The sequence below is a fragment of the Ovis canadensis genome, chromosome 3 (assembly GCF_042477335.2).
Source record: "Ovis canadensis isolate MfBH-ARS-UI-01 breed Bighorn chromosome 3, ARS-UI_OviCan_v2, whole genome shotgun sequence".
Taxonomy (NCBI): domain Eukaryota; kingdom Metazoa; phylum Chordata; class Mammalia; order Artiodactyla; family Bovidae; genus Ovis; species Ovis canadensis.
Genome location: NC_091247.1, coordinates 176,703,865 through 176,726,912, shown reverse-complemented (window position 1 = coordinate 176,726,912; position 23,048 = coordinate 176,703,865). Strand labels below are relative to the sequence as shown.

The following is a 23,048-nucleotide window of genomic DNA, read 5'->3' as shown; positions in this document are numbered from 1 at the left end:
TGACTCTAAATTTTGACCACTGGCAAAAGAACATATAAAACTACTGTATACCACACATACATAGGATTTAAAGTACATACACTTATCTGTATTCTAAAACCTAAAAGTGAAATAAAACTCAGGAATAAACACTCTTCAGGGAAAGAACCTTAGTTGCAAATGCTAAATATAATTTAAATTTATTTCCTTAACTAGCTAAGAAGTTCTAATTCAGTTTAAGTTTAGTTGACTGTTTTTATTGACTAAGATTAAACTGGAACTATTTTAGTGACTACTTACTATGAATAATGCTGGTTTGGGTGTGATTTTTCCAGGAAAACTGGTCAACACATCTTAAACATCAATGTGAAAACAGATGCATGCTATCATGATAGCAAATAATGAGTTACATATGTTTGTACTGTCATATTAATTATACCCATTTCAGAATTTCTTGAGGAAATACTGGGTTATAATCATAGGGAAGAGTAGGAGAATATAAACATAACTTAGAGTTTAGGGTGGCATTAGGCAAGGATGGCTTCTGCATATCTAATTTCTGTTGTCATGTAAGTTTTTTGCACAGTAAATGATGTTGAGGCACATCTGGATAATGGAAGAAAGTGAAAGGTCATTGGTCCCTCAGCGACCTTTGTGGGAAGGACTAGAAACACCCTTAGGAAAATGTACTTCTTAAAGATTCGAGATGCAGCTCTTCATTTCACTGAAATGGTAACTAGGCCCTCTAATGACATGGGGAAATTGAAAAGCTTAAGAAAAGTGTCCTGAAGTTGAAATATCAGTAATAATTTGTCTGGTCTACTATATCTATTGCCTGAAAGCAGTCTACATTTCAAATTTAACATTTAAATATTTTGTAGGAAGTCTTGGAGAATTGCCATTAAATGTATATCTGTGTATATACATTTTTCCCCCGTGAGACTTTCCTCAATCCACTTTATTATTGCTTTGTTTTTGTCATATTAGCCTGAATCCCCACACTGTAAAATTATCCCATTCCACATTTTGTTCCATTTGTATCTCAACCAAGAATTACCCACATATTTCAAATATCCTCTTGACATTGGTGAAAAGATTTAAAGATATCAATGATAAAGACAGATTAAAAGAGCTAACAAGAGGCACAAAGCAAACACTGAGAATACCCAGATGTATAGGTGAATGTTTACATGAGGAGGTCACTAAGTAATAAAGACCATTTTCAGAGTGATTTCTTGAATCAGTTTTGTTGATAGATTCATAAAACTGATCATCCTCACCATTTTTTCATTAACACCAAAATACATCCCACTCTACCATAACCTTAATCCTATCACGCTTTGTATACAAACACAAGTAACCTCTTGCCTCTTCCTTTCTTTCCTCGACACTACTCAGTTGAACCCCAAATTGCAAGGAGATGGATTCCTCATTTTGTACTGGAATATGAGGTCAGGCGCCCATCTGTAGTATTTCCTTAACTCATTCAGAACACATCTTTACTTACCATGGTGGCTGCACATGACCATATCTGTATGGCTACATTAAATTTCAGCAGGGAGAAAAATCCAAATTTCTATAGGCACTACTGATTCCTTTCCAAGAATTGGCAGAGACCTATATAACATTTACAGTACTTCCATCTACATCAAAATTTCTATAACTTAACAATCCTAGTGAAATACAAAGCTGTTATAGAAATTTTATGTAGAATAAAACTTTAAAGTATTTATATAGGTCAGGTCTCATAACAAGATACTGCCCAAAGACTAACTAATGTCTATTTGGAATATGCTAACTTTGTTCAGGGCAGAGAGATATTTCATTGTATAAAGATGTTGGTGGTAATGATATTTATTCTCATGAGGATTTTGCCACACACTCTTGGAGGAGTAGAAATGTTATTACCACATGTTATCACTACAGTGAAAACACATGCAATTCACAAATTAGTAGGAAAACACAATGATTTCCAAAGTTATACTGGTGGATTAGTACATAGTATATTAAATGAATATAGTCTCATGGTGACAACAATCTAATTATGAGTCAAAATCATAATTAGGGGATGTAAAGAAAATGAGAAGTAGAGACATGTTGACTGCTCAGTTTTTTCTAATAATTTTTTTCTTTAGTCATTTTGACCATTAATTAGATTTCTTTTACTCTGAAAACTACTGATAGAATTAGTGTATTCTTTTTTGTTTCCTTTTCCTTTTAATCAGACTTGGCACTTAATAATCTATTACATTTTTATTGATTGATTATGTGTGTGTATGTGTATTTTGTCACTTTACTAATGTCAACTTAAAAGAATTGCACAGTGTGAGAGCTATGAATTAAGTTTTATTTGGAACAAAATGAGGATGGCAGCCTGGAAGACAGTACCTCAGATAGCTCTGAGAAACTGTTCCTGAGAGGCAGTCGGGAAGGTCAGTATATATGTGATTTTGGTGAAGGGGGAATACAAGCAATCAAGCACATATTTTTCTGGAAGATTTCTGCTAGTCTCATGAAGCTTTTGCTAGTTGTGAGGAATAGTTGTTATCATGAAGGATTTTAGTGCTTTCTAGATATGAGGAGATATGAGAACTGGGCTCATAAAATCAGCTCCTGAAAATATCTGAATATAACTATCTGAAGACCTGTCCTTTCAGTTTTTCTTCCAAGCACAGAGTGCCTCATTTCTGCTCTCCACCCTGAACTCCTTTCAGGGAGTATTGAAAATCAGCACATGATTCAACCTTAGAGGAAGATGGCAAGTACAAATTAAATAGTTGACACTAATGTAAGTTCTTCAAGGGAAAATGTCACATTTTGGGGGGGAAGTGGATACTTATTTGACACCTGCATGAATCTGGTCTCTTACACTTAATTCTCACAATAATACTCAAGTAGTTTTTATTCTCTGCATTTACAGTTGTGGAAAGTGAGTCTCAGAGAGGACATATCAGTTGACCAAAGTCATGTCCAGTAAATGGGAAAGCTGAGACTCAAATCCATCTTTTAACCACTACCTTTTTCTTCCCATGAGTATGTATTTATATCTTTCCATGTACCAGGTGCTGGAAGGCATTGGATTTCTTTTCCTCACCTCAACTAGTGTTATAGTCTACACAAAGAAAGCAGTTAGCATTTTCCTGGTTGAGTAAATGACTGCAGAAAAAAACAACAACCCCAAACCTCTTGTCTTCCTAAAGTTTTAACTTGTCATAAATGTACAAGGTGCCAACTTCCCAGGCAGATTCAGAGTGATGTTTCTTATGTGGAGTCATAGGAAGTGTGCTGATTCAGAAAAGGGAACTTGTATGTAGGTCCCTGCCCTCCCTCAAGTTAGCTGTATGACTTGGGGGAAGTCACTCAACTTCTCTGGTCTTTGGTCTCTCACTTGTAGAACAGGAAGAGTGCAGGTCATTTAAGGTCACTTCATATTCTGTTGCTTTAAAATACTTTGGGGGAATTAATATTATTGAGACTAATGATTATTTGAAGTATCCAGAGAAGGAATGATGCTTTTTGATACTGCCAAAGTCTGTTGATTGGCTAATATCCATTTGGTTATTAATAAATGGCAGCTGTTAATGTTTCTGTTCTCAGCCTAAATGTTTAGAGCTGAGGGTGAATATTTCATTCACAGAGGTTTGAATAATGCCACTGAACTAACCTGAGAATGAACCCAAGCCTATTTATTACCATTTATAATTTGTTTTGAAGCATATCTATACCTATGATTTTCAGTAGACATAGAAGGCAGTAAGAATGATAAGGAGTGAACCTAAAAAACTAAATGAAGTCCAATATCAATATTATATATCATTAATTTAGAGTTGTAGTTTTACTGTTTATTCACAAATTTGGTACATAAACACCATCCTAGCAAAAGTCATTTTCTTTATATTTCTTCTGTGCTATAGTAACTATCTATATATGTATATCTTTATATATAACATATATATAATATAGCATATTTATGATTATGCATATGCATATATGGGCTTCCCAAGTGGTAAAGAATCCACCTGCCAATATAGGAGATGCAGGTTTGAGCCTTGGGTTGGGAAGATCCCCTAGAGAGGGAAATGGCAACCCACTCCACTATTCTTGCCTGGGAAATCCCATGGACAGAGGAACCTGGTGGGCTACAGTCCATGGTTTTGCACAGAATTGGACACGACTAAGTGACTAAAAACAAAAAACAAATATGCATATATAGGGCAGAAATTCTATAAAATTGTTGTGTACTAAATATCTATAATGAAAAGTTATAAATTTTATTGCCAGAGAGTACAAAGTTAAAGAAACATGAGTGATGATACTAAACACTTATCTCCATTTCACTACTATTTTATCCCATCAAAAAATGCAATCTTGGGGCATTTTAAATATCTCTGAAATAAGGAGGTACCTTATAATCAGCAGTATATCACAATAAGCTATTTGGACAATTTTTTTCATTGCTTAGTGGCTTATAATACAGCTATATATTAGCATGGTGGCTTAGATTTGATGAAATACAGTAATTCATCAATACTATGTTAAAGTAGGTGTGTGTATATATATATATATATATGCATATATATATATATATATATATATACACATAAATATATACATTTGCTGAGACTTCTACCAAAATTTTGAAATTGCCTTTTCAGTCAAATATCAAAAGCAGGAGAATGGAGGCTTTATTTATTCAATCATGATGAGGGATCATGATTGAAATAATAGAAATCATGAGAGAAATAAGACGTTTTCAGGCATTTAAGTCTTCTGTCTCAGTTTTCAAATTTCCTCATCCCCTACTAAGAAAATATGTGAAGACTCATGAAACATTTAAAAAGAAAGTAAAAGCATCAGCTAAAATATTTAGCAGGTTAGTAGGCAGTTATTTCACTGTTGCTTAGTCAACACTATTATAATATTTCATAAGCAAAACACATCTTAAGAAATGAAAGGATCTTTGAAAAAGATCCACTTTAAACTTGACTTCTCTGAGTGGGTATCTAAAAGATTTCCAGGCCAAAGCGCCTCACTCCATCAGTGGGTTCTCACCTACGTTTCAGGAGACCACTAAAGTCAAGTTCCCCTGCATCCTCTTGACCTTCTCCACTGTCATTAACAAAAGAAAAGCAAATCTGGGTTTAATGCTGAGACACATATACAACAATTCCCCCAAACACTCTATGTATAATGTATATGCAATGTTGTTCTAGCACACAAATCATGGGACTAAACCAACACGGTTTCTTTTCACACAAGTGACATTTTAAATTTGGGAGGATGTACTTGTGGAAAAGTAAACACAAGGAACTTGTGTTACTCTACAATCTCAGAAGACACATTTTTGTAGATTGCATATGTAAAACTGCTTGGATTTGTGTTAAAACAGAGTAACACAAATGCACTTAAGCCAAACAACACAAAGTACTTTGTTTTTGCAAGTTGGGGGCTCTGGGAACGTCCGTGTGTAAAAAGCAAAGGACTTTTGCTGATCTCTGTTACTCAAGTCATACAGAGATTGGCTTGGAAGATGAAGTGGACTAGTGTCAAGTATATAAGTACAAAGCTTATATTCAAAGGTAACCTCTTTGTGTCCGTCAATAGATGAATCAGGTAATGTGATACGAACATAACATAAACATGGAGCTAGTGCAGAGCTTTGTAAATGATGCATTCCTTTCTCTTGAAAGGGAAAGGATTATAAGCTTTTCATTTTCTTGTTAATTATTTATACCATTTAAAATGTGTTTTCTAAAAGTTTGTCTTGGAATTGTTGAGCCCTTTGCTAGGAGTTTTTAAAAGTGTTTTCCTGTGGAGAAATGCATCTTAATTTAGGCATGCAGCCACCTTCATGATTTCATATAAACTCCAAATAGAAGCTATGAGCTGACATTTAAATGGTGCTACATAGTTACTTACATGTTTAATTTTTTAATGAAGATTTTGTTTCCTGCGCTTTACAAATGTTAGTTATGGTCTCTAAGAAAAGAGTCTGCGGGTTTAAAAATAGCGTGTATAACACGTAAGTTATCAGAATTGAAATCAAATAATGTGTTCTCAAAATTTCTTTAAAGCAGGTATTTGGAAAATCCTATTGACATAAACACAATAGGCCCCATAAGCCCAAAACTAAGTAGATGACATCTTTCTCTCTTAAAAGAGATATACGTAGGTTGAACCTAGTGTGAGACCTATACGTTTGCTAACCAGGGGGTGAAGGGAAGGTAAGAGATTTTGAAAGTTATGACTTTAAAAAATACAATGGACTGATCAGGACATACCACATATCTTTTAAGAGTAATTACAGTGTTCATTACTTCATAATTTAGAAAGAAATTTTGCCTTTTATGAACAAGGCTAAATCATTGTTTTATACTGGTTTGGGATGTCTTTCCTTACTCAACAAAACTGTTATGTGGATTCAGTCTTAGGAAGAACAAAACATTTCCTCTCATTAATGAATTTCTATTTTGGAAGAATTCTAGATAAGTAAGAAGTACAGAGAAGAATATAATACCAGGAAGAGACTGGTCACATTTCTCACAGACTAGAACATTTTTCATTTTTCTTCCTTGACTTTATGATTTTTTGGCCTTGGTGGTTGCAAAATAAATCAGGTAAGTATCTATATTTTGCCTTTCTACAATGTTCCTTATTCCAGCAGACTCAATGGTCTTTCATTTAGGATAATCCCATACTTAAATTGTGCTAACTTTAGTAAGGAGCTACTTAATTGTAGCTTTCTGGGCATATGGTTTAATGGCTCTATACGTGATTCCTAAATAAAAAGCAATGTAAGTTTTCTGACATTACTTAACTGATGCTATATGAGATGTGTATTGTTATATATCTTTCTGGGCCACTTGGCAGAAAATAATGCAATTCAGGAAGAAGCCACATATGAATAGAAAGAAAACGTCTTTCTAAGGCAACTATGAGACCTATAAAATGAGTGCTTTACTATATCAAGAATATTCTAAAAAATGATCAGCATATACACAATATGGCATTAAGCCTATGGCATCTCTTGAAAACTAACTTCTGAATATTCGGTATGTTTGACTTTAGTGAAAAGACTTGATCTCATTTGCAATATAGAGTGTGGAGGAAGGGAACATGTATTTGAAAATCCTTTACTTTCATGTTTTACAAAAGATACCTAGATCCCTCTTTTGAAGTTACCTTCTCTTGAAAGCAGATCTGATGTCAATGTTTGGAGTAGTCCCAGTAGATTCTTTGAAAGGAAAGAAGACAATAAAATAAACACCCATTAAGAACCCAGTTTTGTGTTCAGTTCCTCTCCAGGCTGTGGGGATTCTTCAGAGGGAAGGAATCAGGTGAAGGGGGTCGGGCAGGCGTGGCTCTCCTCCCAGGGGCTGAGCTGCTGAGACATCAGAGATTATCTTCCCTCCCGCACAATCAATGATGGGACTTTAGGAGTTCCCCTATCCTGTTGTCATTCCACCTGTGTGCCCAGTAGAATCGTCCAAGGAGCTTAAACACTATCAGCTTCTTCATCTCCCTGCTGAAAATTTTGATTCACCAGACTGAGGATGGGCACCCAGAAATCAGTATTCTTAGAAAGCCCCTTAGGTGATTCTCAGATGCCTGGCCGGGTGAAGAAGCAGTGCTCAGGACCAGAGTCCCACTTAATACTGACATCTCAACCCGTGGTCATTCAGCCTCTTGACAATTCTCAGACTAGGACTCTCACAGCCATCTGTGGTGTCTATATGGCTTTAAAGAAAGAGCTAGTGCTAACGTGAATGCAAAATTCACCTTCTCATAATTTCCACCTTTTGATGCTTATCTGCCTTTCCCTCTTTCTGTGTCAGCCCTTCTGTGATTTATTACAATGAATCATAAATGCTGGACCTTCTTCACCTACACATTCAAGGTGAATGGACTATGGTTCCTGGATTCTTCATCCTCCCAGTTATCCTACTCCAGGAGGGATCCCAGTGGTGATACAGTGCCTATGGCCAAAGGCATGACCCCCAAACACAGAACAAGTAACATGTTACAGAGAGCAGTAGCACTTCCTAAACCTAGATGCTGTAACATTTTTAATGCTCTGGTTTTAGATTGCCTCAGCTTTGTCTAAAAATACAAAGCTATGTCACACTTTTGATTTGTTACCAAGTCAACTTTCCCTTTGTTTACTTATCGAAGTATTGCTTTTTTCCCCCTAATCTACATATATACCTTTAATTTATTCTTATCAAATTCACTCTTGGCAGTACACAGAACATATAGATGAAGAATGTCCATATCTGACATTAGTCCTTATAAGAGACAATCCTCCCTTCTACCTGGATTTCCTGACATCCTTGTTCCAGGAAACTTCATTTTTGAAATCTCATACTAATAAATGACCTTATTCTCCTCTATCCTCTCACACCCCATTAAAAAAATAAATAAATAAACATCACACTTATCCAGACTAGAAGCCTCTCTTACCATGTACTTCAAGATCAAATGAACAGCTGTCAAACTTATCCTTATAGGTGACCTCACATCTGTAGTTTCCTGCGTAGTTCTCTTTGGCTTTGATGATCTGCATCTCGAATGTGTATACCTGCAATGAAATGCATCCGAACACATTTCAGCCCTACCCTGCTAGCAGAAAAAAAGACACCACATTGCAGTTATTTTCCCAATTCCACAGCATTGGCTTAAAGATGTGTTTGCATCTGGGGATTCTGGTACAATGTTCTCAATACAGGAGGGGTCAGCGCAGTGCTCTGAAGCCCCTGGGCACAGCAGGGCCACCACACTGGAGTATAAACACCGGGAATGATAACTCCAGTGGATTTTCTGGAACTGACGTCCCTCAAAGCTGAACCTGAAAATGGCCTCTGACGCACACAGAGGAACCAGCTGGTCAGGTCCCTGCAGCAGGAGCTCAGGGTCATACCCGGCTATGCCTTTCGAAAGTTTCCTTCAGCTGGAGGTGCTTTCCAGCTTTGCTGGCCAGGTCCATCCATTTCCCTTTGAACCATTTGATGGTGGGCTTTCTGAGAAGATCTTCAGCCTTGACTTTGGCTATAAAGGTGATATTTTCACCTAGGGAAAAAACACAGGCAATTCACATTGTGGTTTTAAAATTGCCATTTGGGGCTTCCCAGGTGGCGCTCGTGGTAAAGAGCCTGCCTGCCAATGCAGGAGACAAAGGAGACGTAGGTTTGATCCCTAGGTCAGGAAGATCCCTGGAGGAGGGCATGGCAACCCACTCCAGTATTCCTGTCTGGAGAATTCCATGGACAGAAGAGCTTGGTGGGCTACAGTCCATGGAGTCTCAAAGAGCCGGACACAACTTGAAGTAACTTAGCATGCACGAAAGGAGTTAGACAGGACTACTATGATGTGACCGACACAGCTGGAATTGAACAATGGAAGGGCCCTGACTTTTTTAATGAGAACTCTAGTTTCTAGGATACTCTAACTGCTTCTGCTTTTGAGGTTTATGAAGCAGAAAAGGAGCAATGGGGAAATTAGTGGAAATAATTTTTATTTGGAATCCAAGCACATGTAATGTGTATAAAACAATCTATTCAGGCATACCTCATTTTATTGCACTTTGCTTTATTGTACTTCAAATTTATTGCTTTTTTAAAAAACCAATTGAAGGTTTGTGGTACCCCTGCATCGAGCAAGTCATTTTTCCAATAGCATTTGCTCACTTCATGCTTCTGCATCACATTTTGGCAATATTTCAAACTTCTCATTATTGTTATGTTTAGTATGGTGATCTGTGATCGGTAATCTTTTATGTTAGTATTACAAAAAGATTATGACTCATGGAAGGTTCAGATAATGGTTAGCATTTTTTAGCAATAAAGCATTTTTAACGAAGGTAAGTACATTGTTTTTTTAAACATAACACTCAGTTCAGTTCAGTCGTTCAGTAGTGTCCAACTGTTTGTGACCCCATGGACTGCAGTACATCAGGTTTCCCTGTCCATTACCAACTCCTAGAGCTTACTCAAACTGTCCATTGAGTTGGTGATGCCATCCAACCGTCCAACCAACCATCTATTGCATACTTAGTAGACTATAGTGTAAACATAACTTTCATATGCATTGGGAGAAAAAAATTTCTTGGGACTTGCTTTATAATGATATTTACTTTATTGTGGTGGTCTAAAGCCAAATGCACAATATCTCTATGAGTATGCATAAATATGAAAAAATGAAAGAAAAAATGAGAAAACACACACATACCATGTATTAATATATATATATGCATATATATATATATATATGGATTTTTCCCATCCTTTTTATTAGGCAAGATGATGCTAAGACTGGAGTTATAAGAATATGACTAAATGAAACTGATCTTTTTGAGGTAAAGTCTCCTATTTGTTTGTATTGACTCATTAGGCCTAAAGGACATCAAAATTCTAGCCCAGTGGCCAGTCCAGCATTTTGGTGTCTTCCAGAAACACAAGGAGAGCAAGCATTTCTATTCATATACAGTGTGCTTCTGTATTCCAGACTTAAAAGAAGTAATTTTAGACTGTAGTCAGCTGTGTGTTCATTTGCAAAACATTTGGTGTCAAAGACTAGTTCTGATCATAATATATTCCTTATAAAAATTCATTTAGTTAAAACTCCTGGACCTCCTGGTCACTCTCTGGCTGACCACTTTGTTTCCTTCATGGCATTTGCGATGGCTTCTGTGATGATTTGTTTGTTTAATTTCTTCTTGTTTGCTCATCCCATTAAGTCTGTAAATTCTGAGTGCTCACATATTTTACTCAGTGTTTAGCACAATGTCTAAAACAGGAGGTAAATAGTCAATATTTTTTAATGAATATCTCCAGAATTAAACCATCTGTCTGATCAGCTTCCTCTGAGACATTGCAACTCTTGATCCAGCATGTGTGCAGATTTATAATCATTTTATGGAATAAGATGTGTTGTAATGACAGCAAACATCAGCTCACCAACTTTCACAGTTCCACCTTGAGGCTTCCACTTGAAGATACTTCAGGGACTATTCAGAGTACTTCATGGGTAGTATTATCTCCATTTTACAGATGAAGAAACTGATTTGAACCTACCCTGGCAGGGGTCCAGGCACTCAACACTCTGTGCTACAGATTATTGAAATGATAACTGTCACTCAATAGAATATTTTTCAGCCATAAGAAGGAATAAAACACTGATTCATGCCACAACTTGGATAGACCTTGAAAACATTATGCTAAGTGAAAGAAACCAGACACAAAAGGTCCCATCTTATTGTGTGATTCCACTTATATTAAATATCCAGAATAGGGACATTCATAGAGACAAAGAGATTATTGGTTGCCAGGGTTAGGGGAGGGAGAAAGAGGGATAAACCTGGACAGGATTCAGGGTTTCTTTTTGGGGAGTGTGTGTACTCAGTTGTGTCCAACTCTTTGTGACCCTAAGGACTGTAAGCCCACCAGCTTCCTCTGTCCATGGATTTTGGGGTGATGAATATATTTTGGTACTTGGTTATACAGTTGAGTGTACTAATAGCTACTGATCACTCACTTTTAAATGCTTAATTTTATGTTATTTGAATTTAATCTTTATCTAAAAAAAAAGACAAGGATTTAATGCTTGGAACTCACCAACTTTCACACTTCCGCCTTGAGGCTTTTCCACAAACAGGGTGGACAGCTGACTGTTGGCATTCTGCTTGTCCTGTTCCTCCCCAGCTGGTGATTCACCAATAGACCATTCTAATGAGCAGAAAGGAGGAAAAGGATCATTTCAGGGCTAGGTTCTTTTTAGGCAGACTTACCTGGGTTTGTTTTTCTTGTCAACACGGAAGCTTCTCTTTGTCTAATTAACCTAGATAAATATAACATCATTCTTTCCATCCACCTCCCCACAGCCATTAGTAGAGACTGAGTGATTCCCATTCTTAAAGGGCTATGTCTTCCAGATGCAATCTAATTTCTAGGAATAGCAAAACTTCTCAGAAAGTTTGTTACTCTTTCCTGGCAGCCAAGTTTCCTTTGTTTCCTAATTCTGCCTATCCCCTAACTGATAAATACCCGTCGGAAGACTATGAAAGCAGAGCCTTAGTGTTTTTCCAGGTGACAGGCTATAAAGCCTTGTCTATACAACGGCTGAGTTGGAAAAGACTAACAGGATGGATCAGTTTGCAGGTCAAGTGGGAAAGGTCAGACTACCAAGCCTGGCCTCATATGTCTAGATTCTTCACTGTTGTATGATTAGATAATTCCATGATGGTTGTATGATGTGGCCCTAGTTTGACAATTAAGTAACAGATCGTGACCTGCAGGCACAGATTTCAAGAACTCTAGGATCGTCCTGAAAGAGAGGGGGGAAAACTAGAAAAACAGAAAGAGAAATAATCTCTTTGAGGCTTTCCCATGAAGACAGACAACCTGGAAATGAAGCTTATTTTGCATTTTCTAGTTTGTGCTCCAGGTGCTTAGGAGGTATCAATCAGCTGTCCAATGAGGAGAGCAGGAGAGAGAACTGTAGAAAGTTCTTCTGTCTCTGAGAGCTGAATGAAAGGAAGTTCAGTTTCAGCCACTAATAACTGGAAAAAAATTGCATGGGCTGCCAACACTCAACCTGTTAATGTGTCTTGAAAAGGAGGAAATGTAGATTTAGTTATTTTAGTTCCCATGTGTCAATCATGCTTAGTATTCTTATCCGTAGACCATCATTTTCACAGTGAAGTTAAGCAATGTTGTCACGTGATTGTACAATTTCAAAAAATACCCAAGTTGATGTTAAAATTTTATGTTGTGTATATTTGTAATAGTGCAGAGTGGCCATTAATATTTGAAATGTGAGGACTTGGATATTCTGTTTTGCTCATTTTTATCTCAGAAAGAGTCTGCAAAAATGCCCCACCCACAAAGAGGTCCATAGCAGAATCAGTCTGCATTCAAACACATGTGGCTACAGCAGGTTACATTTGATATTATTCTTTTTAAGTGTATGTAAATTTCTATAAAAATAGGAATTATTATCTAATGTCAATACATCCCAGGAATGGTGATTTTAAAAGTCTCTTCATCTCTATGTATTTGCCAAATGTTAAAAAGATAGTGATAATGAAACAAAGGAACCTGTGGTGTATGTGGCTAGATTTCTGAATTCATGTGTGTGTGTGTGCGTGTGTGTGTGTGTGTATCATGCAAAATTAATTGTTTCTTAATGCATTAGTTTTCTAGTCAGAGGAATGTAATAAAAGATTGCTATAAAAGCTACAAACTGAATAAAACCAAGATTAGAATCAAATACAGCTTCAAGAAATGAGGTCATTAGTGATTACTATATTAGGATGAGGTCGAGACACCTTGCTTCCGGTGTGTGCTCACCTGAATCTTTTCTTTCCAGAGCCCGACTACCCAAACCTGAAAGGAAAGTGTGATTTGGATGACACAAGGGGGAGGGGAGAAAATGGAATGCTGGTTTTAACCTTCTCAGATCCCCCAAATCCTGTCTCTTTTGATGATGGGGAGAAAAGACACTACAAGTTGGTCTGGAATGGAAAACCAGTAGAGCTTCAGCTTTGAAAACATCTATAAAAGGTATATGTCCTATTTAAAAAACAAGAATAAAGTTTTACAAATCCACATATCTAAAGAACAAGGAAAAAGAGTATTCAGCTGGAGATGAAACATTTTTTTGCCCCTAAAATTTATATCCAAGAGTTAATACTTTTATTTATTTCACAAAGAAAGCCTCTTTTTAAAAAGTTTCTGATGTTAAAAAAAAATTGCCATTAAAGCCAACATTTTCTCTCTTTGGCACTGGCAAGAAGGGGGTACCCTGTTCTGAGTTTGGTCTCATTGAGCAGCTCTGTCAACCCATCACCTTTACTGTCAATCAATAATGCATTACAAAGTGGGGAAAGGAGTTGGAATCATCCTAACCTGGAGGCAGGGCAACAGGAGGGGAGGCGTCCTCTTCATCTGAAATAAGAAAGAGGAATCAAAAGTCAAGGAGAAAAGAACTTCATCCTGAGTATCCTGAGAAAAGAGAAATCTGCAAAAGAAGAAGAGAAACTACACAGAACTCTCAACCGATGAGTAAGCCTTAGAAGACTTGGCACCTGAAAGACTAAACTGTAAGCAAAAGAGAAAAATAAACAAATGTTGTAAAAGAGTGAGAGATTTGGATAATCCCAATGAAAGTAGCTTTAAAAATGGTATTCTATGCAAACTTTTTATGTACTTGTAAATTAGAAACAAAATTAATGCAAATAGTCTAACTTCAATGAAATCAACAATGGAAGTGCGTTTTGAGTTCTTATTTTGTAGCAAAAGTCACTGACAGCATAACTCATATACCACATTCATTTGAACACAGACATAAAATCATATATGTTTTTATATAGTTTGATAACTCAATGGCCTCAGAAAGCCTTATAATTAATTCTCCTTCTATATTTATGAAACAAAAGTCAACAATAACTAGTATGTATCAATTTGTTATACTTACTAAGTTCACCAGTAGTTATTTTATAAATTTTATCTATCTTTTCCCAAGATTGTATTGGTGTTGGACAATATAATCTGAAAAATATTTACCAGTTTGTAAACTATTTACAGATACTTTATATATATTTATAAGATAAAGTTGGGCAAAGAAATTTTTTTTTCTGTAACATCTTACAGAAAAACACGAATGAATTTTTTGGCCAATCCAATATTTACCCATTTTAAAAATTCAAAATATCCCTTGTAGTGTTTGTACAAAGACACTGAATATTTTCTAAAATGTCTGAATTTCAAAGTGTCTTACATTTTAGATGGTTAAATAGGTATTTGGTGTTTATCTAAACTTCTACTCCTTTCCTTCCAAAGCATAAAGACTAGTGTTAGTATAAATAACAATAATGTTTTACTTAAAATACTAGAATAATTGTGGGCTTCAAAATACGAACTTAAATGACTATATAAAATAGAGAACAGAAAACAAACGCATGAGACTAGTGGTTTAAAAATTGCTTTAAAAAGTCCTGACAAAAAGTAAGTAGCACAGGTACAACATATTAGTATATTTACGACATATATTATTTACTCGCCTGAAATTTCTTCAACGGTCAACCAAAGATGTGTTTTATTACTTTTTTTAACAAAATAACTAATGTAATGTATAGAAAACCTTAATGTCATATCTTCAGAACCCAAAAGGTGATTCACTGGGTATTGTGGGATTGAAGATTCTTCAGAGGAAGGTCTCTTTGGTCAAAGAAGCTTGGGAAACACTAGGCTAAATAAAGTTTCATGTTTGTGTTTGATAGTGTTGTTTGTATGCAGTTACTGAAAGGTATCTCAGAGTCTTCAGTGCTCATGAGGATGGAGATCAGAAATGATACAGTATTAGCATTTCCCAAACTTAGTTCATGTTTGAATCTTTTCTCCTGGAATATCCATTTACTCTCCACAAACTTTTTGCATTTGGGGAAGTCTAGGTATTTCTGCAAGTCTGAGCAAGCTCCAGGAGTTGGTGATCGACTGGGAAGCCTGGTGTGCTACAGTCCATGGGGTCACAAAGAGGCAGACATGACTGAGCAACTGAACTGAACTGAGATATTTCTGAGCTCTTAGGGTAATTCTGCATTTCAGAAAACTTATGTAATTAAAATTTTACATAACAAAAAATAAAATGCCTTGCAATGTCTCTATATTATTTGCCATACATTTAACTCAGTATGCAGTATTTTATTCATGTAACCTATTTGAAGGCCTGTATTTACTAAAATACATAAAGAATCTTGATTTAAAGTCCTGTAAAAATTCTTAAAAATGAAGTTTTAAAGCGCAACCAAATCCTAGAAAGCAGCTTCCTTTATTATATATTAACTAGGAAATAGAACTATTTTCAGTCAAATGAACACTGTATTTTATACAGGTGTGGTTGTTGCTTGTATACTTTGTGCACAGTGCCTGATGAACCCTAATGAACCCTTGAATTAATTGTTTAGGATGCAAGTGATTGGGAAAAGAATACACACTTTCGTAAAACTAAAATGAAAAGAGAAGCCACATTTGAAGCAAAAATTTGACAGGTGAGTAGTTTCAAGCCCACTAAACTATAAGACTATTTGAGGAACATGCACAATTATTTTAGACTATTAAGATGATGCTATGAAAGTGCTGCACTCAATATGCCAGCAAATTTGGAAAACTCAGCAGTGGCCACAGGACTGGGAAGGGTCAGTTTTCATTCCAATCCCAAAGAAAGGCAATGCCAAAGAATGCTCAAACTACCACACAATTGCACTCATCTCACATGTTAGTAAAGTAATGCTCAAAATTCTCCAAGCCAGGCTTCAGCAATATGTGAACCGTAAACTTCCAGATGTTCAAGCTGGTTTTAGAAAAGGCAGAGGAACCAGAGATCAAATTGCCAACATCTGCTAGATCACGGAATAAGCAAGAGAGTTCCAGAAAAACATCTATTTCTGCTTTATTGACTATGCCAAAGTCTTTGACTGTGTGGACCACAATCAGTTGTGAAATTCTGAAAGAGATGGGAATACCAGACCACCTGACCTGCCTCTTGAGAAACCTATATGCAGGTTAGGAAGCAACAGTTAGAACTGGACATGGAACAACAGACTAGTTCCAAATAGGAAAAGGAGTACATCAAGGCTGTATATTGTCACCCTGCTTATTTAACTTGTATGCAGAGTACATCATGAGAAACGCTGGGCTGGATGAAGCACAAGCTGGGATCAAGGTTGCCGGGAGAAATGTCAATAACCTCAGATATGCAGATGACACCACCCTTATGCCAGAAAGTGAAGAGGAACTAAAAAGCCTCTTGATGAAAGTGACAGAGGAGAGTGAAAAAGTCGGCTTAAAGCTCAACATTCAGAAAACAAAGATCATGGCATTCGGTCCCATCACTTCATGGGAAATATATGGGGAAACAGTGGAAACAGTGTCAGACTTCATTTTTGGGGGCTCCAAAATCACTCCAGATGGTGATTGCAGCCATGAAATTAAAAGACGCTTCCTCCTTGGAAGGAAAGTTATGACCAACCTAGATAGCATATTCAAAAGCAGAGACATTACTTTGCCAACAAAAGTCCGTCTAGTCAAGGCTATGGTTTTTCCAGTAGTCATGTATGGATGCGAGAGTTGGACTGTGAAGAAGGCTGAGCACCAAAGAATTGATGCTTTTGAACAGTGATGTTGGAGAAGACTCTTGAGAGTCCCTTGGACTGCAAGGAGTTACAACCAGTCCATTCTGAAGGAGATCAGTCCTGGGTGTTCTTTGGAAGGAATGATGCTAAAGCTGAAACTCCAGTACTTTGGCCACCTCATGCGAAGAGTTGACTCATTGGAAAAGACTCTGATGCTGGGAGGGATTAGGGGCAGGAGGAGAAGGGGACAACAGAGGATGAGATGGCTGGATGGCATCACTGACTCGATGGACGTGAGTCTGAGTGAACTCCAGGAGTCAGTGATAGACAGAGAGGCCTGGCGTGCTGCAATTCATGGGGTCGCAAACAGTCGGACACGACTGAGCGACTGAACTGAACTGAACTGAACTGAAGGCACCACATAGAAAGCATCACAGCCTTTCATTGCTGTGGCCTGGATTTAACCTGTGGTCGGGAAACTGAGATCCTGCAAGCCATGTGGCGTGGTCAAAATAAATAAAGCAGAACCCAAAGCTGCTGTCCTGTGACAACCTAGAGATGTAGGTTGGGGAGGGCAGTGAGAGGGAGGGTGTATGGGTGTGCCTTTGGCTGATTTATGTTGAACTATGGCAAAAACCATCACAGCATTGTAAAGTAATTATCCTCCAATTAAAAATGAGATGGAATTTTAAAATAAATAAATAAAACTAAAATGTTGACATTAAAAAAAAAAGTAGTTTTGTTTCTGTCATCTTTTAGATTGGGAAATAAAATGAAGATGTTGGGATTCTGACCTGAACTCCTTTAAAAAATTGCCTGGTTGAATTTTTTCTTATGTACCATAGAGAAACAGGTTCTATAGCTTGGAGGAAAATTGGACATCCAACTCTTTTGGGCTCTGCCTAATCCAACATCACACATATGAAAGGTGTGTCATGCTACAAAGATCATTTGCAAATAAAAAATGCAAAATATGTCATATTTTCTTATTTCTGTTTAAAAGCAACTACCATGGTGATGGAAACTTAAACATCTGTTTTTGGCTAAAGATATGGCCTATATGACATCACAAACTGAAAGCAACAGAACTATCTTCCTGAGCTGCATAGAAGAGAAAGTTACCAAAGTTGAATTTTATGTATCTTTAAGTCATGGGAAAACAGCATTTGTAAAATCTTAAAAATAATTCTTTCAACATTGAAGTTCCTGATGAAGAACACCTGGAAAATGGAGAAAGAACTCACATTACAAGCCTGGAATTTTCAGGGAGTCCATATGAAAAATCTGGAAAGTGATAGAGAGAACCCCAGAAATGTAGAAGGTGTCCATTCCTATAATTCTTCAAGCCCTCTTGGGCATAAAATAACTCCTACCTATGTTTAACTTAAATTGCCTTTTTAAAATTAATTTTTAAAGTATACATACCTAGGACAATTGTTGAGATTTTAGAATATATACAGTTAAAATGTACTGTAAACAAACCTAAATTAAATACAGGTATAATACTTTGTTTCATACAGATGAATTTATGAATTCCTCTAGCAGGATAGTCAGTTGTAGTAAATATTGGCATATGTTACCAAAATAACAACAGCAACAATAACAATCAATATGGAAGTCAATAACAAAAACAGCTAACATGAATTCATCATGTTTTGAGACATTTAATTAATTTGTGGTATTTTCTGAATGAGACACCTGTCTTCATACTTTGGTGCTTTTGAAATCAGGATTCACTGTACTATAATTGCATTTATTTGATGAGTTTCCCCCAAAATCTACTAAATCAACGCTTCATTTTATAATGGCTGTGTTTTAAGATGTTGAAGTATAGTCATATTAACTTTTAACAAAATTCATTATAAATAAATCATGTAGTTAAAATATACAGACCAAGACAATGTCACTGCAGATGTAAATGGACCTAAATGAAAAAAAATCATTTCATTTAAGAAATCATATCATTTAGGAGAAATTTGCTGGAACTTCTGCTGATTCACTTCCTCATCCTATAACCACATTCACGCTAAAAGAAAGACTCTTCATCCCAAGTTATGAGACAGTAAATACACACAGGGTTCATTTGTGGTAATGTTAATGAAAATGCCTGGGAAAAAAAAGTTTTCATCTCTGTTGCAGCAATAACCAAGGGCAGGTTTTTCTCTGGAAGGAAAATAAAGAGTGGCATTAACGATCCCAGCTGGGCTTACCAAAAAATATACTGGCTATAAAATGATAAGTTTCAAAATTGAAAAATATATATCAGAACTTAGGCATTAGGATGAGTACTGATCTGCAAGCTGATCTCTGATTCTAATGCTACTGACAGATGCGGAACCACTCATAGGACCAGATTTGAAATGCCCCACAGGGCTAATCGTTTCAGCACAGAAAAGAGTCTCATTAGACTAAGTTCACACATATGATGTTGATTGATCGAAAGAAAAAAAACAGTATGGCCCCACTTGTGCACCCACATTATTCTCCACCCATGGCCCTCCATCACAGTTGTCTACTGTGACCGTAGCTGAAATCGACCGTCCTCTACTAATGGTATTCTCCTCTCTGAAAAGTGAAAATGTGAGTTGCTTGGTTCTATCTGACTCTTTGCGACCCCAGGTTGCATGGACCCCATGCGATCCCATGTTGCCCACCAAGCTTCTCTGTCCATGGAATTCTCCAGGCAAGAATACTGGAGTGGGTAGCCATTCCCTTCTCCAAGGGATCTTCTCTGCCCAGAGATCAAACCTGGGTCTCCCACATTGCAGGGCAGATTATTTACCATCTGAGCCATCAAGGAAGCCCATTCTTCCTTCTAAAGTTCCCGAAAATTGGCTCTAAGAGAGCAAGACCCAGTTCCCAGACTTGCCCCTGGCACATAGCCAATACTCAGTGGACACTTGAGATGAATAAATGAATATTGGAATAGAAGGCAGATCTCTGGCCCCACTGAGGATATAGATGCTATACTTAGCTTTCCATTGATTTGCTACCTGTGATTATTTCGGAAGAATTCTAAGCCACAGCAGCATTATTTTTTCAAGGACATTATCTTCCAGTACAATCACTCTGAAAGAGATATCTAAATTCCAATGTTTCTGTTTGATTAAACCCCTTTCTTTATTGTCATCTTGATCGTTTCAATTCCAAGACAGTGAGCACTATTAGGGAACAGGATACCTAGATAGGCAAGTCTAGGGGCAAACAAGCAAATATAAACAAATAATAAACCACTTCCTGAGAAATTAGCTGTTTACCAGAGACTCCGTAGATGTGAAAAGTTGGCACATCTAGTCACAAACACTACCGGTAAGATCAATATCAGAACCAAACAACATTCTGCGACTACAAAAAAACAAAAACAAAAATTCAGAACATCGCCAGCTTGTCACAGAATGATACAGTCAGTCTGGAAAAGATATTAAGATGGCTTTGCTATGGATGTTGTTCTCTTTTTTAAAATTAATTTAGATTAATATCAGAGAGAGCCATGATTAATGACATGCCCTCTATGACTCTGTTTCTATAAATGAAGGTCAGGTTAAGCCCAGAATATGTCATGTATGTGGTATAAAGGGAGATTGATGGCTATTTGTTCTCTTTGTCCTGATGGAACTACAATCAGTCTAATGAATGTTCTTAATAGTGAGCATCTTGGAGCTATTAACTGAATATACTTCAATTAATTAGATAGTACACTAAAGTGCAAGAAATGTTCTAATCCAGATGTGACTATTTCCAGTAATGTTAAATGGGCTGATCTTATATCATCCATGTTGTCTTAGGATGAGCATACATAATACACAGCACTGGTATCCCATTCCAAACCTTACTAAGAGCATGCATGGGATGGATGTTCATCCTCCTGCCCAGCAAATGGAAATAAAAATCTATCTAGATTATCATTGTCTGTAAGCTCAGCAGCTAAGTCAGCACGGAAATTCAACTGATCATTCATTCTACAGGTATTTATTAGGAGATCGCCATATGCAGCTCTCTGCCAGATGCTGGAAGAAATGAGATGAGAGGTCCAAAGAGGTGTTAAGACTTGGTGCCTGACCATCACAAAGCTTATAGCCTGTTAGGAAAAGGAGTGAACAATTAATACAAGATTAAGTGGAGAAAAGGATGATTTAATGACACACACAATCAGTCCAAGAAAAATCAGGAGAAAGAAGAGGAAGTGAAAGTAAGTTAGGATGATCATGGGAAAAAGTAGCAACTGCCTTGAATGGTTAAAAACAATTAGATGGGGGAGGGAGGTGGGAGGGGGGTTCATGTTTGGGAACGCATGTACACCCGTGGTGGATTCATGTCAATGTATGGCAAAACCAATACAGTATTGTAAAGTAAAATAAAGTAAAATAAATAAATAAATAATAAAAATAAAAACAATTAGATGGACTGAGGGTTGGGGGAGGGTGAAGGACAAGGATTCTAGTGTAAACTGGAAGGCAGGTCTGTTGCACCTGTCAGTCTTGCTCACGTTCATGCAAGAATTCTTTCTCAGCCAGGGCTATATATGTAGCAATGATTATTGTGTCTACTTTTTACTTGAGTATTTTCTTTGAAATTTCTCTGTCCTTGATCAAAGTAAGTAATAGTTGAAGGGGACTGGATATTTAGAAATAACTTCCACCACCTACCTTCTTTATTTAGGGATGTCTCTTTCTATCCTAAATCGATTTGCTTTCTAGGCATGTAGAGCAAACACATACATGGCAGTTTATGTTCCTGAGCATGTGACTGCATGTGGCCATGACCTTGTTTAACTTCTGCAAATGTCAGAAAAAAAATGTTACTAATTTCAAAATGCCCTTCTTGGTCATAATGACCTTGCTCTTTCATCATATTGTGTTCTACATAAAGAGCTTTTTGGATTGGTAGACTGGTTGGTTGGTTGATTTTAACTTAAAGGTAGGCATTTTCTCATTTAAACACACAAATATAATATGGTTTTTCAGATTAAGGGTCAGGGACAGGCTTTGTTAAAACTTTGACAGTTTGCCTTCTGGGATTACATCATCTGCTCTGTTGGTTAAGCCTTACAGCCTGGTCCAAGCACCTTTCCAAATCTGGAAACAGAGGTGTACACCATCAGCCTTGTAAAGAATAATGTTACAATAACTTCAGCCAGGATGTCCAAACCTCCTTGAACCCATCTCATGGAAGGTGTTCTAGGAGTTTGCACTCTCTGCATTCCATAAGCAAATAACCTTCAGACTGGTCCATGTGGCCGGGATTAGCATTCATGTTACTATCCATGGAAGCCACTGAAGGTCAAGGACAAAGTGAGTGTACTAACATTAGGTATTCATTTATGAGAGCTGTAAATTCAAGTTAGCTGAAGAAAAGTAGTCCAATGTACTGAAAGAAAGAAAAAAAAGTATTTTACTAATGTATAGAAGATAATAATATCATAGGAATTCATTAATGAAACTGAACATAGTAAGAACAAACAGAAGGGGTTTCCAGAATAAAAGAGAAATAATGGATTATTCCAGAATTTAAACTATGTTTTTCATTGCACAAATACCAAATAAAAATTTTAAATGGTGATGTGGATGGATGTACAAAGCAAAATTGTCATCTACCTCAGCGGAAACTTTCTTCTATAGGAGACTAATGTCCCTTGACTTGAGACAAATGGTCAGGAATGACAACGACTTCCTCCATGAAGAAACAAAGGAATTAGCGTTTCATGGATCCATGAAAAAGTATATGATAAAGATTATTCGTTTTCTAAAACTAGACTACCCCCGTATAAAGTGAGACTAGAATAATAGTACAGAAATGAATGCTTCCAATTCATTAAGGAGTAACACGATGCTTGCTTAGACTTATATTATCCCTCTATATAACTCACTCTATAAATCTACATGAATGCAAAGTGTTACAAAACGGGATGCTAGTTTTCAAAATTACTAGTGAACCCTGGAACAGT

General features: G+C 36.8%; 1 protein-coding gene across 10 annotated transcripts in view; it reads right to left on the bottom strand.

The window, feature by feature from the left end:
- MYBPC1 (myosin binding protein C1) overlaps nucleotides 1–23,048 on the bottom strand; it is a 95,617-nt gene that overhangs the window by 47,685 nt on the left and 24,884 nt on the right. For 3 of the 10 annotated variants that reach the window (XM_069585156.1, XM_069585160.1, XM_069585155.1), the window contains exons 6-12: nucleotides 13,881–13,919; nucleotides 13,323–13,358; nucleotides 11,589–11,699; nucleotides 8,897–9,045; nucleotides 8,440–8,557; nucleotides 7,162–7,213; nucleotides 5,032–5,088 (exon numbers count right to left, since the gene is read on the bottom strand). In XM_069585156.1, coding sequence (XP_069441257.1) covers nucleotides 5,032–5,088; nucleotides 7,162–7,213; nucleotides 8,440–8,557; nucleotides 8,897–9,045; nucleotides 11,589–11,699; nucleotides 13,323–13,358; nucleotides 13,881–13,919 — 562 coding nt within the window. Of the gene's footprint in view, nucleotides 1–5,031; nucleotides 5,089–7,161; nucleotides 7,214–8,439; nucleotides 8,558–8,896; nucleotides 9,046–11,588; nucleotides 11,700–13,322; nucleotides 13,359–13,880; nucleotides 13,920–21,750; nucleotides 21,813–23,048 lie in introns of those variants that run through there. The other 7 variants (XM_069585158.1, XM_069585163.1, XM_069585157.1 and 4 more) reach the window with 3 other exon arrangements.